This window comes from Equus quagga, chromosome 22, assembly GCF_021613505.1.
Source record: "Equus quagga isolate Etosha38 chromosome 22, UCLA_HA_Equagga_1.0, whole genome shotgun sequence".
Taxonomy (NCBI): Eukaryota; Metazoa; Chordata; class Mammalia; order Perissodactyla; family Equidae; genus Equus; species Equus quagga.
Window position 1 is genome coordinate 18,796,077 of NC_060288.1, and position 17,246 is coordinate 18,813,322.

The following is a 17,246-nucleotide window of genomic DNA, read 5'->3' on the forward strand; positions in this document are numbered from 1 at the left end:
TTGGAAAGTAAAAATAGTTAAAAGGTAATATAAATAATAGAGTTTTGTCCTATATCTTTTAGGTCTTTGGGGATTTCTATTTATGCTTCTACTTGCCCAGCACGTTTTTTGTTTAGGAACTCATATTTATGTTTCTATTCTGGTAAAAAGGTAAAGAAACGAGGACCAAATGATCTCTAAGGACCATTCTAATTCTAAACTTATTTATTTTCGGTGAAAAAGAGACCGGGTAAGCACATATTCTCGATTTAAAGTAGAAGATAATTATCAAAACCAACAGCAGACATTGCATTTAATGGCAATTCATTAGAAGCATTCTCTTCAAAACATGGAACAAAAATGCTTAATATGACTGATACTATTCAACATCATTTTAGAGACCTAGGTCAGTAGTGATTAAGGCAATGAAAATGAGGTGTAAACATTAAAGTGGAAAAGCTACAACTGTTATTATTTTAAAGAACTTGTGATTATTTACTTAGGAAATCCAAAAATAAAGTTATTAAAATTAATGAAGGAATTTAATAAGGTCATTATATACAAAACAAATATATTAAAGTCAGTAGCTTTCTCATTCATCAGAAGTAAACAATTGAGAAACTATAAAATATATAGGAATAAATCCACCAAAAATATTTAAAATTTATATGAAGAAAACTGCAAAACTTTACTAAAAGATGTAGTTGAAGACCTGAATAAGTAGACATCCATGTTCCCAGATGGGAAAAGTCAAGTGTTCTAAATTACACCAAAATTGAATGTCATCTATGTCATCCCAAACGAAATACTAGTAGGATTTTTACATTTCAAAGTTCTCTTAAAAGAGAAAATTACATATCAATCACCATGAATATTTTTAAAAGATTGGCAATAAGATGGAATCTTGCTTTACCTAATGTCAAAACATAATCAAAAGCTATAGTAATGTTACCAAGCCAGGCAGGTTTTGTGCACCACACAACATGCCAATCAAGACAACGAGTTTTGCAGCAGGGAAACGGTTTGTTCACAAGGCAGCCAAGGGAGGAGATAGGAGAAGAAGTCTCAAATCTGCCTTCTTGAAAATGGGAATTAGGAATATTTATGGAATAAAGAGGCAGGGAGGTCTGAAGTGTGAGGATATATGATTGAAAGTAAGGAAAGCAAGGTTATTGATGATCTGCACAAGCATAGTCAAGCTTCATGCTCTTCATAGCATTCATGTTCACAAAATGGTGGCATTAGCACAATCTGAGGGTGGAGTTTTGGCTCCCCTGACAAAGGGTAACCTATCAGAAATTTGAAAAGGCCCAGTTGATGGATTGGTGGTCTCAACCAGCCTGAACTGGACAAGAAGTCCACTCTCAGTGCCTGGAAAACAACTTAAGCACTAGTTACCATGGTAACCCAAGCATCAGAAATGTTATCTATAAGGAACCTAATGGGAGTCTCATAATATACTGCTTATCTACATAACTTTTAAGAATAATCATTAATGGCTATCTGGCCACTGGTTTCAGTAATTAAAACAGTACAGCATTTGAGGGGCCGGCCCTGTGGCCTAGTGGTTAAGTTCAGTGTGCTCCCTTTTGGTGGCCTGGGTTCAGTTCCTGGATGTGGACTTACACTACTCATCAGCAGCCATGCTGTGGTGGCAGCCCACATACAAAATAGAGGAAGATTGGCACAGACATTAGCTCAGGACAAATCTTCCTCAGCAAAAACAAACAAAAAAACAACAAAAAACACAGTGTAACATTTGAGTAAGAAGAGACAGATAAGTCAGTGGAAGAGAATAGAGAACATAAAAACCAACCCGAGTATTGATTCCTGTCTGCTCTTCATCCCATCCCATTCTTCAACCAGATGAACCCAATCCTCCTAGTTGATGATAACTAGACTGTTCTAGGATCAGGCCAGTTTACTGAGTTATCATGGGAAAATTGGTTTTCACTTTTTACTAATCCATGTTTCATTTGAGCAGTGCCAATGTGTATTATTACACTATGTGATTTATCACACTAAATTGTGCAGAGGCAATGGACGAAGCAACAAGCCTACGGTGTGGGAAGCCCTTTTAAGCACCTAGGTTCTGGTAGTCTCTTCTATACATAAATCATCTTCTTCCCTTTTAGGATATATTTTTTTTGTTTGGGGCACAAGCCACTCCGAAACTCCTCTCTAGACCTTCTTTTAAGGTGATGCTAAATAGACCTGTCAGTACCACCTAATGCAATGATCACAAATGACGAATACTATTGCTAAGGCAACAAGGGATAGAATTCATACAGTGGAGTTTTAATGAAAACCTTTACCTCTACTTGGTCCAGTTTCTTCTGATACCCTTGGTTGGTTAAAGAATACAAACTATGTTACAGTTCTACCTGTTTTCTCTTATTTTCTCTCAGTATAGGATGGATTAGAGGCAAAAATCACAGTTAGGCCATTACTGTAAAATTTAAGGAAAGTAGTCAGTGCTCGCACAAAGGTAGTGACGATGGGTGCATGTGAGAAAGAGAGAGAACAACAGGCCTTGCTAATTGATTGTTAGAAGTTAAGGAAAAGGAGGAGTTGTCAGCATTAGCTCATAGAAGGTGGATCAAATTCCCAGCTGCAGTGGTCAAGCAGGTTTGGCATGCTGGGACAAATGGTAGACTGTGCTTAACGAAGGAAAGTTTGATGAGAAAACGTAGGTTCCTCACGAGCAGTAATGGCAGCACCAGGTAAGGACAGAAGTCACAGATCAAGTCCATATTAAGTCATAGCAAATATAGATGTTATAGACAAAAATTGTGGTTCAGGATGTTAGACTGAGGCGTGGCTTCAGATTGTGGTGCAGAAACAGTGAGCACTCCGCACAGAGTAGTCCCCCGGGAAATTCACTGGAAATGAGTCATGGTTGATTGGGGCCAATTAGGCCCAAGGAAATGTCCTTGCAAAAAGAAAGCAGGAAAGTAAACTGTGGTCACAGACAAGATTGATGTCCCTGCCCTGGGAGGAAGAAGAAAACCCTGCGATATACGTGCAGAAGGGGACCTAAGATGGTAGAGTGATGCCTGAGGAGGGTTCAGGGAGGTGATTGCCCGTTATTGAGATGGAGTTGTTCAGTGTCTCACTTCTCACCCATGCCAGAGCCATAACAGTTTCCCAATACCTACGGATTACCTGAGTAATTGTTATTAATATACTGCTGAGCTCGCTTGTCTGCTGCCAGGTTGCATTATCGTTTGTTAGTTCATTCATTCATTCGTTCTTTTTTTTTTTAAGGGTGACTTTCTTTTTTTTTTTACAGTATGCTTTTTGGCAAGAAAGGTTGGTCCTGAGCTAACATCTCTTGTCAATCTTCCTCTTTTTTTTTGTCCCCAAAGCCCCAGTACACAGTTGTATATCCTAGTTGTAAGTTATTCTAGTTCTTCTATGTGGGATGCTGCCACAGCATGGCTTGATGAGGGACGTATAGATCCGTGCCCAGGATTCAAACCAGCAAACCCCAGGCCACTGAAGGCAAGTGCGTGAACCTAACAACTCTGCCACAGAGCTGGCCCCTGCATTATCTTTCTAAAGTGTCATTTTCTTTATGTCATCACTCCACTTAACCTCCTAAGGCCATTTAGTGCTTTAGTGACATTCAGAAATCATCATCAGTTCACCTACCCTTTTCCATGAAAGCAAATCTTCTGCTCCAGGAAGATTATTACCATCTTTCAGATATGCTCTGTAAACCTAGAATGCTCCTATCTGTTCCTGACATTAAAATTCACATTTTCTTCTTCCTGAAGCCTTCTTATTAACCTCAACCTATAGTGATTTTCTTCTGTTTTTACTCTAACTTGACTTTCACCTTTTCTATGTTTGTCCGTAGACAATGTTGTCTCTCCAGCTAGCGTTTTGTCCCTCCATGTAGATTGTCTATTTCCTAAAGGCAGAGACTATGTATTCTCTCTTACATGCCATTAAAAAGTAGGGAGTGAACCTTTCTTTTACTTTTTATTTGACTAACTTGTGTAATGTTTTGAAAAGTCTTAGTCTTCAGAATAGTGGGAAAAGATTAATCATTTGCTGGACTTTTCATTTAATAAAGTGTAACTTAGAAAGATAAACTGTAGTCTCCTCGCCGAAAGTTCTTATGGATTGTTTTGGTATGACTTCTCAAGATATTAGATAACTTAAATAATTTTAATAGTTTGTACACAATCTGCATTATGACTTAATAGACATAGAAGAGACAAGAGAAACAGCTTGCCATCCTAAATAAGAATTTTTTAATATAAAATAATTTTTATGAAATAAGTGAAAAATTTTTTATATTGTTGATAGGCATGTAAATTGCTCTAAACTCCCTAGAGGCATTTTGATAAATACGAACGAAAGGTTTTGTTTGACCAGTCAAGTCTACTCCTAGCAATTTCTCTCAAGGAACTATTTGTAGATACAGCTAAATATTTTCAAGGCTGGTCATGAGAACTTTGTTTTCTAATAGTAGAATGCTATGAATCACTTAAATACTTAACCATGTGGAATTCACTAATTGTGTTATGCTACAAACATTTACTGTGAAATATTAAACAGTTACTAAAAATGGTCTACTAAAACATTTAATGACCTGGGGAAGTGACCCTCATATATTCCTAAGTAAAAAAGATCAGATGACTTAACAGTGTGGTATAATCCCATTTTTTGCCAATAAAGAAAAAAATTATATCTGTAAAATTTTCAAAATTCTATCTTCTGAATTATATATAATAATGCTTTACTTTTATAGTCAGGAAAAAAATCCCTTTATTAAAAAATAAAGTTGCTGTAGTTCAGAGAGGAAATAAGTAGCAGTGAAAAATTATTTCTCTACAAGGAAAGGTCTTGAAATTAAGGAAATCAAAAGAGACTTCCTTTCCCCCATGTATACACACACTCCTTCTAATTCTGTTAATCTTAACCCTAGTGGAATTCAGAATGACCATTGATGGTAGCTGTACTAACTAGTGATCTAGAGTTAGCAACTTCAGCTCTAATCTAAGCAGCACCGCTACGTGGTTTCCGTGGTGGCAGACATGAACAGCTATCAGGGTTTCACTTTCTCTTTTAGAAAATTCATAGACGATAATGAATAGACTTCTAATTAAATAAATAAGCCTATATAGAGGGCACATAGTAGGCATTCAGCAGTTGTCGGTGTTCTTTTAAAGAAACTACTAGCTTAGAAATTCAGTGTTCTCTGAAAGCGAAACTTAAGAAATAAATCACAGTTTCTTCAAAGTGCCAGTTTAAAATCTTCAAGCCTTTAATAATATTCATCGAAGGATCTTTCAAATATTAATTTGTCTTATTCATGTTGGTAATTTATTTGTAAAAGGATTAAGTTCTCCAGAAGACAATATTTTTACACTTTTTCATTTACTCTATTAATTCACTTTCAACCTAATTAAAAGCATTTATCTTCTGAAAGGGATGTTGCTTCACACAGTCCGAATTTATTTGCTTTCTGAACTTTAGGCTGCTGTCAGCAGAGCGGACGGTGAAGACTTAGACCTTTGTGCTACGTCTCGGGAGAAGCGATTCCGTTTGTTTGCTTCCATAGAATGTGAAGGGCAGTTATTCATGACTCCATATGATTTTATTTTGGCTGTTACAACTGATGAGCCCAAATGTAAGTATATTTTTAAATTATTTTAACAATTTTATAAGATTTTTTTCTTATCTCTAGTTTGTAAAAGTGTGGAGCAGTATAAGTTTTTCAGAGCAACTGACCAGGTAACGTGGTATTTCAAAAGACATTCTGCTATACAATGTTACCAGAATAATATTTCTTATAAATTAGAAACTGGCATCTCTTCTCTTTTCAGAAACTTTCGATTGTTCCCTCTTTCTCAGTACATCAAACTTAAGCTCCACCTTACTCTTGATGTTCTTTATAATAGGTTCATATTCTGCCTATTCTATTCTTATATCCAGCTTGAACAGAGGAATTCAGAGGACTGGCTTTGAAGTTAGACCTGGGCAAGAATTCTGCCTGGATCTCTCTTTATTTGTCATGACTCCTACTGTGTAAATATAGGCTAATTGTTTCTCACCTTTCCATGTGTTAGGGCAGTGTTTCTCAAACTTTGTGGTGTTATGTACATTCTGGCAGCAAATCTCTTTAATGTCTGGCTTAATAAAAGACAGCTGGATTCTCATATCTGCTTTTGTATTCAGTCTGTTAGAATATGTTGTCTTTCATGAAGTGTATGAAGAAAATCTGCCTTATAGATATACAGGTAGGAAAAGGGAAGAGTATTTTAATAGTCTTTTCAGATGATTGTAGATATTCTTCTTTGATGCTATATCAACACTTGGCTAGTGGTAGTTTCTTAAAGTTTAGTTGGAATATGTAATCTGAAATTTTTGTCATCTGTTACATTAAAATCAAGTGGCCTACATTGCACTTTGAATGGATCTTTTATCCTTGTATAATCTTGTAACATCAAATGGAAAATATTGGTTCCCTAAGTTATGTAGAGCATTCAAATGTTGACATGTTTCATTATACAATGTGTTTAAAAAGTCACTTTTATTAATATTGTTATAATCTTATCAGAAAAATCTTTACTCATTGGAAAGCTGTCAAACTCATTGGGGTGTATACAAATTTTCCAAAATTCTGATTTTCACTTGAAATCTCAAATGTTATCATCAACGAATATTGTCAGTTGTTTTCCTTAAGCAATAAGCTGACTTTATTCATTTGTATTGAAATGTCTGCCAAATACCTAGGTCTAAATAACCATAATTTGTTTTTCTGTTGTTTTTTCAAGTAAAACTTGTGTTCCATGGAAAAAGGAGTTAGGTCAGTTCACAACTCAAGTAATCACACGTTGCTTTTTCTCAAGACAACCATAGTATTTTGGAATGTAGCAGAAGTGCTTTATGCACACTTCCCATTTCATCTCACAGAGTATTAAATGACATGTACTCAAGGACACCTATCAAATTCCAGGTACTGCACTAGGCACTGGAGATGCAGTGATGAGGGGAACAAAAGAATAAATGCCCTCCACCATCATGATGCTTACAGTCTGATGGAAGAAACCAGAGTTGCTCAAGAAATTATACAAATGACAAATAATAACTGTGATAAGTGCCATTAAAGAAAGATACTTGATGCTGTGAGAGTATGTGTTTGAGAAATGACCTAGTCAGGTAACTCAGAGATATCTCCCCTGGGGAAATAAATATCAACATGAAATAGGAAGTGTGAATAAGAGTTAACTAGGTGAATGAGAAGTTGAGGGTAAAGAATTTCAGCAGAAGAAATGGCATGTGCTGAGGCACCATGACAAGAAGAAACGTGATACATTTGAGGAATGAAAAGAACATCTGGGTAGCCATAGTGCAAAGAGCAAGCAGGAATATGATATGAGGCAAGGCTGAGTATGTGGGGTGGGGCCAAATCATTCATAGTCTGTAAGATTATGTTAAACATTTTTGTTTTATTCTAAAAGTAGTGGAAAATCATGGTGGTAGTTTAAGCTGCAGAAGAATTTGGTGTGTTAAAAAACAAATTCATTGCTCGCTTCGGCAGCACATATACTAAAATTGGAATGATACAGAGAAAATACGCATGGCCCCTGTGCAGGGATGACATGCACATTTGTGAAGCGTTCCATATTTTTTTAGCAGAGGGGAAGGGGGTTGGGAGCAGTGAGCGAAAGGGGTAAAAAGGCACATATGTATGGTGATAGACCAAAATTAGACTACTTGGGGTGCCGGCCAAGTGGCATAGTGGTTAAGTTCACCGCTCTGCTTTGGCAGCCCAGGGTTCGCAGGTTGGATCCCAGGCATGGACCTACTCACCGCTCATCAAGCCATGCTGTGGCAGGTGTCCCACATACAAAGTGGAGGAAGATGGGCACAGATGTTAGCTCAGGGCCAATCTTCCTCAGCAAAAAGAGGAGGATTAGTGGTGGATGTTAGCTCAGGGCTAATCTTCCTCACAAAAAAAAAAGACCCAGAGTGGTGCTCAGTGGGGGTGAGCACAATAGAGCATGTTCAGAAATTGATAAATAATAATGTACACCCAAAATTACACAATGTTATAAACCATTATGATCTCAATAAAATTACTTGAAAAGAAACTAAAAACAAAACTGAACTGACCAAATTTTAAAGATCTTTATTGGCTTTATTCAATGATTCATGAATTGAGTAGCATCCAATCTAGCAGATAGAAAGGAGCTCCAAGGAGGGGTACAAAATGAAAGACTTTTATAGGGAGAAGGGAACAGGAACAAGGAAGTTATACTACGTGAAAAAGCGGGTTGACTATCGCAAGGTTACTTTCCTTTAATGGATGGAAGGGGTCTATCAGGCAGATTACCTAACTAGTGCTGATCAGGAGATTCCTGGTTGACTGGTTTAATATTCCGTTTCTGGAAGAGCCGAAACTATAATTAGGTCTCAGTTTGGTGACATGGGGCTTAGCATGAGTGATTCCATTTGGGGCCTGTTGTCTTGTTTTTAGCAGGTGCATACCACGATTGGATTGTGTTTTGAAAAGATCTTTCAGGGTGGAGACAGATTGGAGAGGGCCAGAGTAAGCATGAGCAGATCAGAGAGGAGGCTCTTGTCTAGACTTCAAAAGCTTCTAATGATGGCGGTAATGGAGATGATGGAATAATGAGGACTGCAGATTTCTGACTGGCTTAACTGATGGATGGCAATAGAGACGAGGTTTGAAGGGAAAAATTACGTCAATTTTCAACATGATGTATTTAAGATGCCTTAGATATGTAAAAGAGGAGATATCAAAAGAGGAGATATGGATCTGGCTCTTGATCATTCATTTCAGTTCATTGAAAATCATAGTACCAATTAATCAGTTGTTTGACTGGTAATCTGCTTGAGACTGTCAAACAAATGTCTTAAGGTGGGTTAGAAAAATTATAGCTATTTTTTCTTCAGAGACAGGGATATGGCAAACCTTAAAATAAATCCTAAAGATCTAATGTATAGCATGGTGACTGTAGTTGATAATACTGTATTGTATAATTGAAATTTGCTAAGAGAGTAGTTCTTAAGCATTCTCCACAGGAACAAAAAAGGGTAACTGTGCAAGGTGAAAAAAAATTGTAAAAGTTCAAAAAAATTAAATCCTAAATAATGTGGCAAATTGGCTACTTTGCAAATTAGCTTTTAATGAGCTAATTTTTGTTGCTTTGGATGATTTCCATTGGAGATTAGGGGAGAGGGCTGGGTAGAGTATATATTTAGGATTTATCTGTACATGATTGGTAATTAATGCAATGTGCATAGATGAGATTGTCTAGGGAGGCAGTACAGTTAGATGACCAATCCTTGAGGAATTCCTGCACTTTAAGGAATAAAGGTACAAAGACTTGAAAGGATGAGCCTCAACAGGAAACGTAGGAATGTCCAGAGACATAGGAAGAAAATCAGAAGAATATGGAGTCATAGAAGCCAAGGAAAATGACCACAATGGTCAATTGAATGGACTGCTACTGAGAAGTCAAGTTGGAAGAGGACAGAAATATGTCCACTAGATTTAGTAATATAAAGGTTACTGATGATTTTTAAAAATGATGTTTCAGTATAGCGATTAAAGACCAGACTGCAAGAGTAGAAGATGAAGAAATGAAGACAGTGAGTGTAAAGGACTCTTTCAAGATGTTTAACTGTGAAAGAGAAAGAAAATGACAGATAGTAGTTGAAGGAGGACTTCCTCATGCAATATTTTGACAGGGGACTGTGACGATAGCATCTTAAGGAGAGGGAGCTACCCGAGCCAAAACATGGGGTCCAGAGAGTACATGGTATATTCGTTGTAGTCCACTTTGGGAGTATGTAGGCAGTAGCGATAGAAAAGGCTGTAAATTAAGTAGGGCTCTTCTTTTGAGGAATTTGAAGGCTATGGTAAGGATTTTCTCTCTCTCTGCTCCTTAATCCTTCTTTCCTCCCTCCCTCCCTTCAAGAAATATTTATTGAGTACTTACTATGTGCCAGATAACCATATTATACGTTGGAATTAGTTGTTTCTATCTTTTTTGTCCTCCTATAATATTTTAAGTTTCCTGAGTGTAGGGACTTTGTACATAGAAAAGACCCTTTACACATAAGTAGATATATATGTGTTCAATACATTTTTGTTTAATTGATTTCGTACAACGTGGATTTTTAATATTTATTATGAAGTTAGTATAGATTTGATAAAAATATTAATATATTAGAATATCAAATGGTATTTTTGCATCAAATTCTATAATTTTGTGAAAGTTATATTTGGGAAGTTATTCTTTAGGTGATGCTTAATGATTTGAACTTTATAGCTTGAAATTTTTTAGTCTGTTATTTTCCTGAATTTTTTCTTTATACTCACTGAAAGCCTGCTGTTGGATTTTTGCCTTTTGGAAGTAACTTTTGTGATGATTCTTTTGATAGGTATTCTAAAACCATCACTTGCAGAAAAAAAACTGGTTTCCATTTCAAAAAATCTGCACGGGATATTTAACAATGACACATTAACATCAGTTAATTTCTAACTGACATTTATAAAACATAATTAAGAACCATCACTAAAGATCAAGATAGTTTTAAAAATATTTTTGAAAATGTAGTGTTATAAAAAGAAATATTTGCCTCAGAAGAGAAAATAGCCTTCATGGACTGAATATTAAATCATATACATATCAAAATAGCATATTGAAATTGCACTTGTGTTTAAACCTTGGCATTCGTTTACTAGCTTTGAGAACTTGGTTAAGTTATTAATCTTTTGTTTCCTCATTTATAAAAATAAAAATAATAACAGCCTCATGAAGTTTTTTGAGGATTGAATGATATCAGTTGTGTTTAGTATAGTACCTGACACACAATAAGCACCTAACTAATGTTGGTAGCTGTTGTCATCGTCATCGTCAATATCATCATCATCACTTGAATTTGTAACCTCGATTTTTAAAAAATCTTTAACATAATTTCATGTTGACCTCAACAGGAAAAAATGGTATGCTATGTAAACGTTTGCTTAATAATTACATTCAAATAAATGTTAATCAAGATATATATCTGTTTGTTGACTGTGACTTTGTGTTTCAAATTTAGAAAATTTCTTCTTTTACCTACTTAAATAGAACGTAAAAGGTGAATTTCTCTTCTAGAATGAAAATAAGTAATTGATTATTTTCATATAGCTTCAAGTATTATTTTAATTTTAGTTTAAAAAATATATTACTAAAAATTTCAGACGTACATAAAAGTATTAAAAATATAATGAACATCAACCTATAGCTTAAGAAATAAAATATATCCAATAGAATTGAAGTCCGTCTTCATCCGAGTTATATTTATATATGCAGTAACTTCATATGAAATAAGGAGTTCAGAAAATCAGAAAATCCTTTGAAGAACAGTCTTAATGGCTCTTTAGTCTTTATAAAAAAAAAGCTAATAATATTGAACATGGTGACATATCCGGCAGAATGAATATGTCTTTTGTGAATAATTTACCCTGGAAATCTCATAAACCCTACAAAACTCAAGAGTGCCTAACTTCCTCTTTTGATAAATAGCTTCTGAACATTGCATAAGAGCACGTGCATGTACTTTTGTACCATTTATTTTCCTTCTTTTCTTACTGCTATATTTCAAAAGCAATAGAATAATACATATTATTCACATCGTTCTGTTCATCAGGGAAAAGAGGGTATCTTTATGGAATAAGTGTATACAGTATCATAATTAAGGTTAAATGCTGAATTCTACTTTATTAATAGACCTGTGATTTTCATCACTTGATTACACATCTTGATTAAGTTTGATTAAACTATCTTGGGTAAAAAAAGGATGTTGTTGCTATTTAGAGAAGAAATCTATCTCCATAAAAGTCAGTTTGCTAAATTTTAGAACGTATTTCTTCCCATTTGAACTTAAAATGAAATGTATTGCTTAAAAAAGAGAAAGTTATATAGCAAAAAATGCCTATCCTATAATCTTGAATTTGATATGTTGTTTGCATTAAGTATTGTTAATTGTGCAGAAATAGCCACATTGCCATGTAGAAAAATTATTGTTTGTCATTATTTGAATGTAGCTGAAATAATATTTACCAGTTCCTGATGTAGCTGTATTACAGAATGTAATCACATATAAATCTGGAGATAATTCTTGGTAAGGTATTAGATAGTCACAGTGTTTAAATCTGAACAAAGGAAATAGCAATATTGGCTGCACATTTATTCCAATGTTATAAGATTTATAGTGTTTGAAATCTTCAAGGGTCTGAGGAGGAATCAGAAAAAGAAAGTGATCCTTTTATTCAACTGTAATACTCTTGTTCCAGAAATGATTCTTAAATAGTTGTAGAGAAAAAGAATGGAAAATGGGACACAAGTCTCCCTCTCTTATTACCTGTTCTCCCCTTCATCTCTTTGTCTCATTGCCCCCATCCTTCCCTTTCACCCAGAGAGACCTGACCTTTGAATATAATCAGAGATACTAATACAGCAGAGATCATGCGTAGCACCTTAAAATTATAATTTCTTTATGTTAATATTGTGTATTCTAGTATGAATATTTAATAAATATTATTTGTGGTTTTAAGCCCATAGGATGTTTAACATGGAGTAAGTTAACTTATTAAGTCCAGAAATCCCTAGAGTAAGGTAATGATTATGGAAATATGTTTCCTATTCCACTGATATTATTTATTATAAATAGTTCATAGTACATGAAACAAATACATAACATAAATAAAATCATATCTTAGATCCAAATCTTGAGGTTAAAAAACTTTGTCTTTTAGATAGAAAAGCTTGATGTTATGAGTTATGTTGTGATGGTTATTGAATTTGGATATACATTACATGAAGTATTTATTATCTAATCTTTTTGTTTGTTTATTATAGTTGCTAAAACATGGAAGTCACTTTCCAAACAGGTAAGTTAAAGCTCTTGGTGTACACATGCATGCACACTACGTATATGCATATATGTGTGTGTGTGTGTGTAATGTGATATATACGGCTATAATTTTTTTCTGCAAATTAAATCACATCAAAGTGCCGTTTATTACCCTCCAGATTGTCTGAAAATAAAAAGGTGAGCAATTCTAAGCATTGAAGATGTGGATCATTGGTAACTCTCATGTGGGAATGTAAATTGGTATACCCGTTTTGGAAAACAGTTTGGCATTATCTACTAGAATTAAAGATACACATACCCTATACCTAGCAGTTCTGCTTCTGGGTTTAGAGCCTGCCACAGTACATGCACATGTACCTAGTAAAGTTAAACTTGAATATACCCTGTGATCCAGTAGTTTTACACCAGTGTATATATCTAGAGAAACTCTTGATCTGTGCAAGAGAGGTTCACAGGAATGTGCTTAGATTATTCATGATGACCAAAAAGACTGCAATACAATATCGGTAGTAGAATTGATAAACAGATTTTGATATATTCATACAGTGAGTATTATACCACAGTGAAAACAAATGAATTACACCAATGCTTTAACTAGATAAATCTCAGAAACATAATGACAAAGTAAGCAATATCACAAAAATATGAAGTATAATTCCGTTTATATAAAGTCCAAAACTGAGGAAAGGAAGCCATACTGTTTAAGGATGCATTCATAGAGGGGGAAACTAAGGAATGATACATGTAAATTCCAGACAATATTTACCTCTAGGGGAGACAGAGGAGAATATCGTCCATGAGGGGTCCAAAGAGGCTTCTAAAGTACTGGTAATTTTCCATTTCTTAATAGTTTCTAACTTTAAATTTTACATATCTTCCTTTTGCACTTTTATATGTATGATAAATTTCAATATAAAAAAAATAAAACAGTGTTAATGTAACAATCTGGGAAACTTCCTTAACCAGTTAAGGAGAATCTTCCAAAGCTTATACTGAACATCATGTTTACCTGTGAAACTTTAGAGACATCTCTTTAAAATCAGATATAATGCAGATATGTCTGCCATCACAGCTGCTACTCACTGTGTTAATACAGGTCTAAGCTAAGGTCGTGCATTAATTTGCGATGGCTGCCATAACCAATACCACAGCCTGGGGAGCTTAAACAACAGAAATTTATTTTCTCACAGTTCTGGAGGCTGGAAGTCTGAGATCAATGTGTTGGCAGGGTTGGTTCCTCCTGAGGCCTCTCGTCTTGGCTTGTAGGTGGCTGTCTTCACCTGTCTTTCCTCTGTGGGTGTCGGTGTCCTAATCTCTTATAAGAACACCAGTCGTATTGGATTAGGACCCACCATAATGACCTCATTTAATAACCGTAATTACCTCTTAAGGCCCTGTTTCCAGATACAGTCACATTCTGAGGTATTGAGAGTTATGTCTTCACATATAAATTTGAGGCAGATGCAATTCAGCCTATATGACAAGAAAAAATAAAGAGGTTCTAAGGGTTGGGACAGGAGCAAACAATATGATTGAGAGAAAAATGTGAAAATATGTGTATTTCAGATTTATTCAAATTTTGTAAAAGTTTAGCAAGGTTGCTGTGGGATGTAAGATCAATGAACCAAAGTTAATAATATGTTTCTGCACTAGCAATAGCAATTAGAAACTGTACTATCAAATAAGATACTTTTTACAATAGCAAAAAAAACTGTTAGATACTTAATGTACCTAAGAGAGGATGTGCAAGCTATTATATTTTTTAAAAAAACATGAGTAAACAGAGAAATATATCATGTTCATGGATGATTCATTTGGAAGAGTAAGGGCCCCAAATTTTCAGAACAATTCTGAAAGCGAGGAGTAAGGGGGGAAAACATTGGGATGAGAACAATTGGGCCTGTCCCATTTTAAGATTAATAATAGAGCTATAATAATTAAAATAGTATTGTATCATTGCAAGAGTCTTTTTAGAAATTAGATCAAAGTAATAGAATATACAATCCAGAAGCAGATCCAGTCATATATGGGGAGAGCTATCAATCATTAGAGAAAGGATTAACCTTTAAGTATTGGAATAATAGTCTTTCCAAGTTGGGAGCAAACAAAATTAGATCTCATATTGACCACTGTATACATAAAAGCAAATTTCAGATGGATTAAGTTCGTATTTTTGACAAACAAAAATTCTGAAACATTAGAAGCAAATGAGGGACATGAAAGGATTTTTTAGACAGACACAAAGCAACACTCAGAGGAAATTATTGGCCAAGTTTTACTAAATTAAATATCAAAAACTTTTGTAGACTGAAAAAGTGTCAACAGTGTTAAAAGATGTATGAGAGATGGGAGAATATGCTTACAGTATATTAACAGGAAGTGTTAAAGGTCTTGTACTCACATAGCACTCCCATAAATCCATAGAAAAAAGATAATCAGCTCAATAAGAGAAATATGGACAAACATAGTTCGAATGGCCAATAAATATATGTAAAGGAGCTCAACCTCACTTGAGATCAGGGATATGCAGATTAAACTAATGATATGATACTATTTCACACCCATCAGATCGTCAGCTTCCAAAAATCTAACAATACTGGTAATTAGCAAGGACGAGAAGAAGAAGGAACCAGGTGAGAATGTAAATTCGTATATTCACTTTTGGAGAGGAATTTGACAATTTGTAGTAAAGTTGAAAATGCATATCAAAACTCTACTTCTGGGTATGCCTGCTAGACAGACAGTTGCGTGTGTACACCAGGAGTCCTGTACATGTTTCCTACAGCATCGATTGTAATAGCGAGAAAGAATTAGAAACAGTATAAATGTCAGTCAGTTGAGAAATGAATAAAAGAATCTGCAATAGACATATCAAGGACGAACACAGTACTAGAGAGCTAAAATGAATAAATACATTAGAGCTATGTGTATCAATATGGGTAGACCTAGAAAACAAGGTTGAGTGAAACAGCAAGTTGCAGAATAATATAGACTGGCAATTCTTAAAGTGCAAAGACCTTTTCAGGGGTCCATGAAGTCAAAACTATTTTTATAATAATACTGAGAAGCTATTTGTTTTATTACTCTCATTCTCTCATGAGTGTACAGTGGAGTTTTCCAGAGGCTGCCTTATGAGTGATGATGCCATCACTCTGACAACTAATAGAATATGTGCTTGTTTATTTCTGTGTTTTAAAAATTTATTATTTCTATTTCCATATGCCTTAAATATTGATAAATATAACCCACATACACAATGCTTTTTTGGGGTTCATGATAATTTTTAAGAGTATAAAGAGTTACAGTACAGAACTGCTGATATAGACAATTGCTGTGTAGCCATTAAAATGAAAATGAAGAATATTTGGCAGGAAAATATGCCCATGATATATTAAGTGCAACAAGTAAGTTATGAAATAATATGCAGAAAATGCTTTAGTATTTGCAACAATAACAACAAAAATACTATTACCTGTGCCTAGATAGATAATTAGCCTAAAAAAGATGTTAAATAAAACTTTTAATTATGTTCATCCCTGGATTATAATTAGTTTTTACTTTTTGTACTTACTAATGTTCCTATAATGTATATATAACTATATAGTAAGACAAAGTTGTGCTCATTTAACAAAATTGTATAAATCCTCTAAAAGGCAACTATAATTCAAAGAAAATGAGTTTAATCCAGCAAATACTTATTTAGTACTTATTTCCAGTATCATGATATAATCCTGGCACTAACCACCGAGAGTTAACATCAGACTCCGCCACTTTAAGGGCACAGTCCCCAACAAGACTGTGGTCATTTGGGATGCCAGCTGCAAGTTCAAGGGTCACCACACTTCTGACCAACTTGCTACAAATCCAGGAGATTCCCACAACCCCCCTCAAATTCCATGATTTGCTAGACTGACTCATAGAACTCGGTTGAACTATATTTACAATTATAGTTTATAATTATTATAAGGAACACAAATCAAGACCAACCAAATGAAGAGACACCTGGAGCAACTTATAGAAGGGTCCCAAACACAGAGCTTCTGTGCCCTCTCCCCATGGAATCAGGGTATGTCACCCTCCAGCACGTCAGTGTGTTCACCAGCCTGGAAGCTCCACTGAGCTTGGTGTCCAGAGTTTTTATTGAGGGTTTCGTTACATAAGCATGATTGATTGACTCATTGGCCACATGATTGAACTGGGTCTCCAGACTGTCTTCTCTGCTTTCCTCAGAGGTTGGGATAGCCCAAAGCCCCAACCCTCTAATCACATGCTGGTTCTTTCTGGCGATCAGCCCCCATCCTGAGTCATCTCATAACGTAGGTGTGATCCAAGGCTGTAGAGTCACCCTCCCAGGA

General features: G+C 35.1%; 1 protein-coding gene and 1 non-coding gene across 2 annotated transcripts in view; both read left to right on the plus strand.

Annotated features, from left to right (window-relative positions):
- Window positions 1-17,246, plus strand: part of MICU3 (mitochondrial calcium uptake family member 3) — a 100,101-nt gene that overhangs the window by 30,598 nt on the left and 52,257 nt on the right. Inside the window, exons 2-3 of the mRNA XM_046648796.1 lie at window positions 5,470-5,623; window positions 12,876-12,907. Coding sequence (XP_046504752.1) covers window positions 5,470-5,623; window positions 12,876-12,907 — 186 coding nt within the window. The remainder of the gene's footprint in view (window positions 1-5,469; window positions 5,624-12,875; window positions 12,908-17,246) is intronic.
- On the plus strand, window positions 7,522-7,628 carry LOC124231855 (U6 spliceosomal RNA). The gene has a single exon (XR_006886703.1). It is a non-coding gene; the product is annotated as a U6 spliceosomal RNA (small nuclear RNA).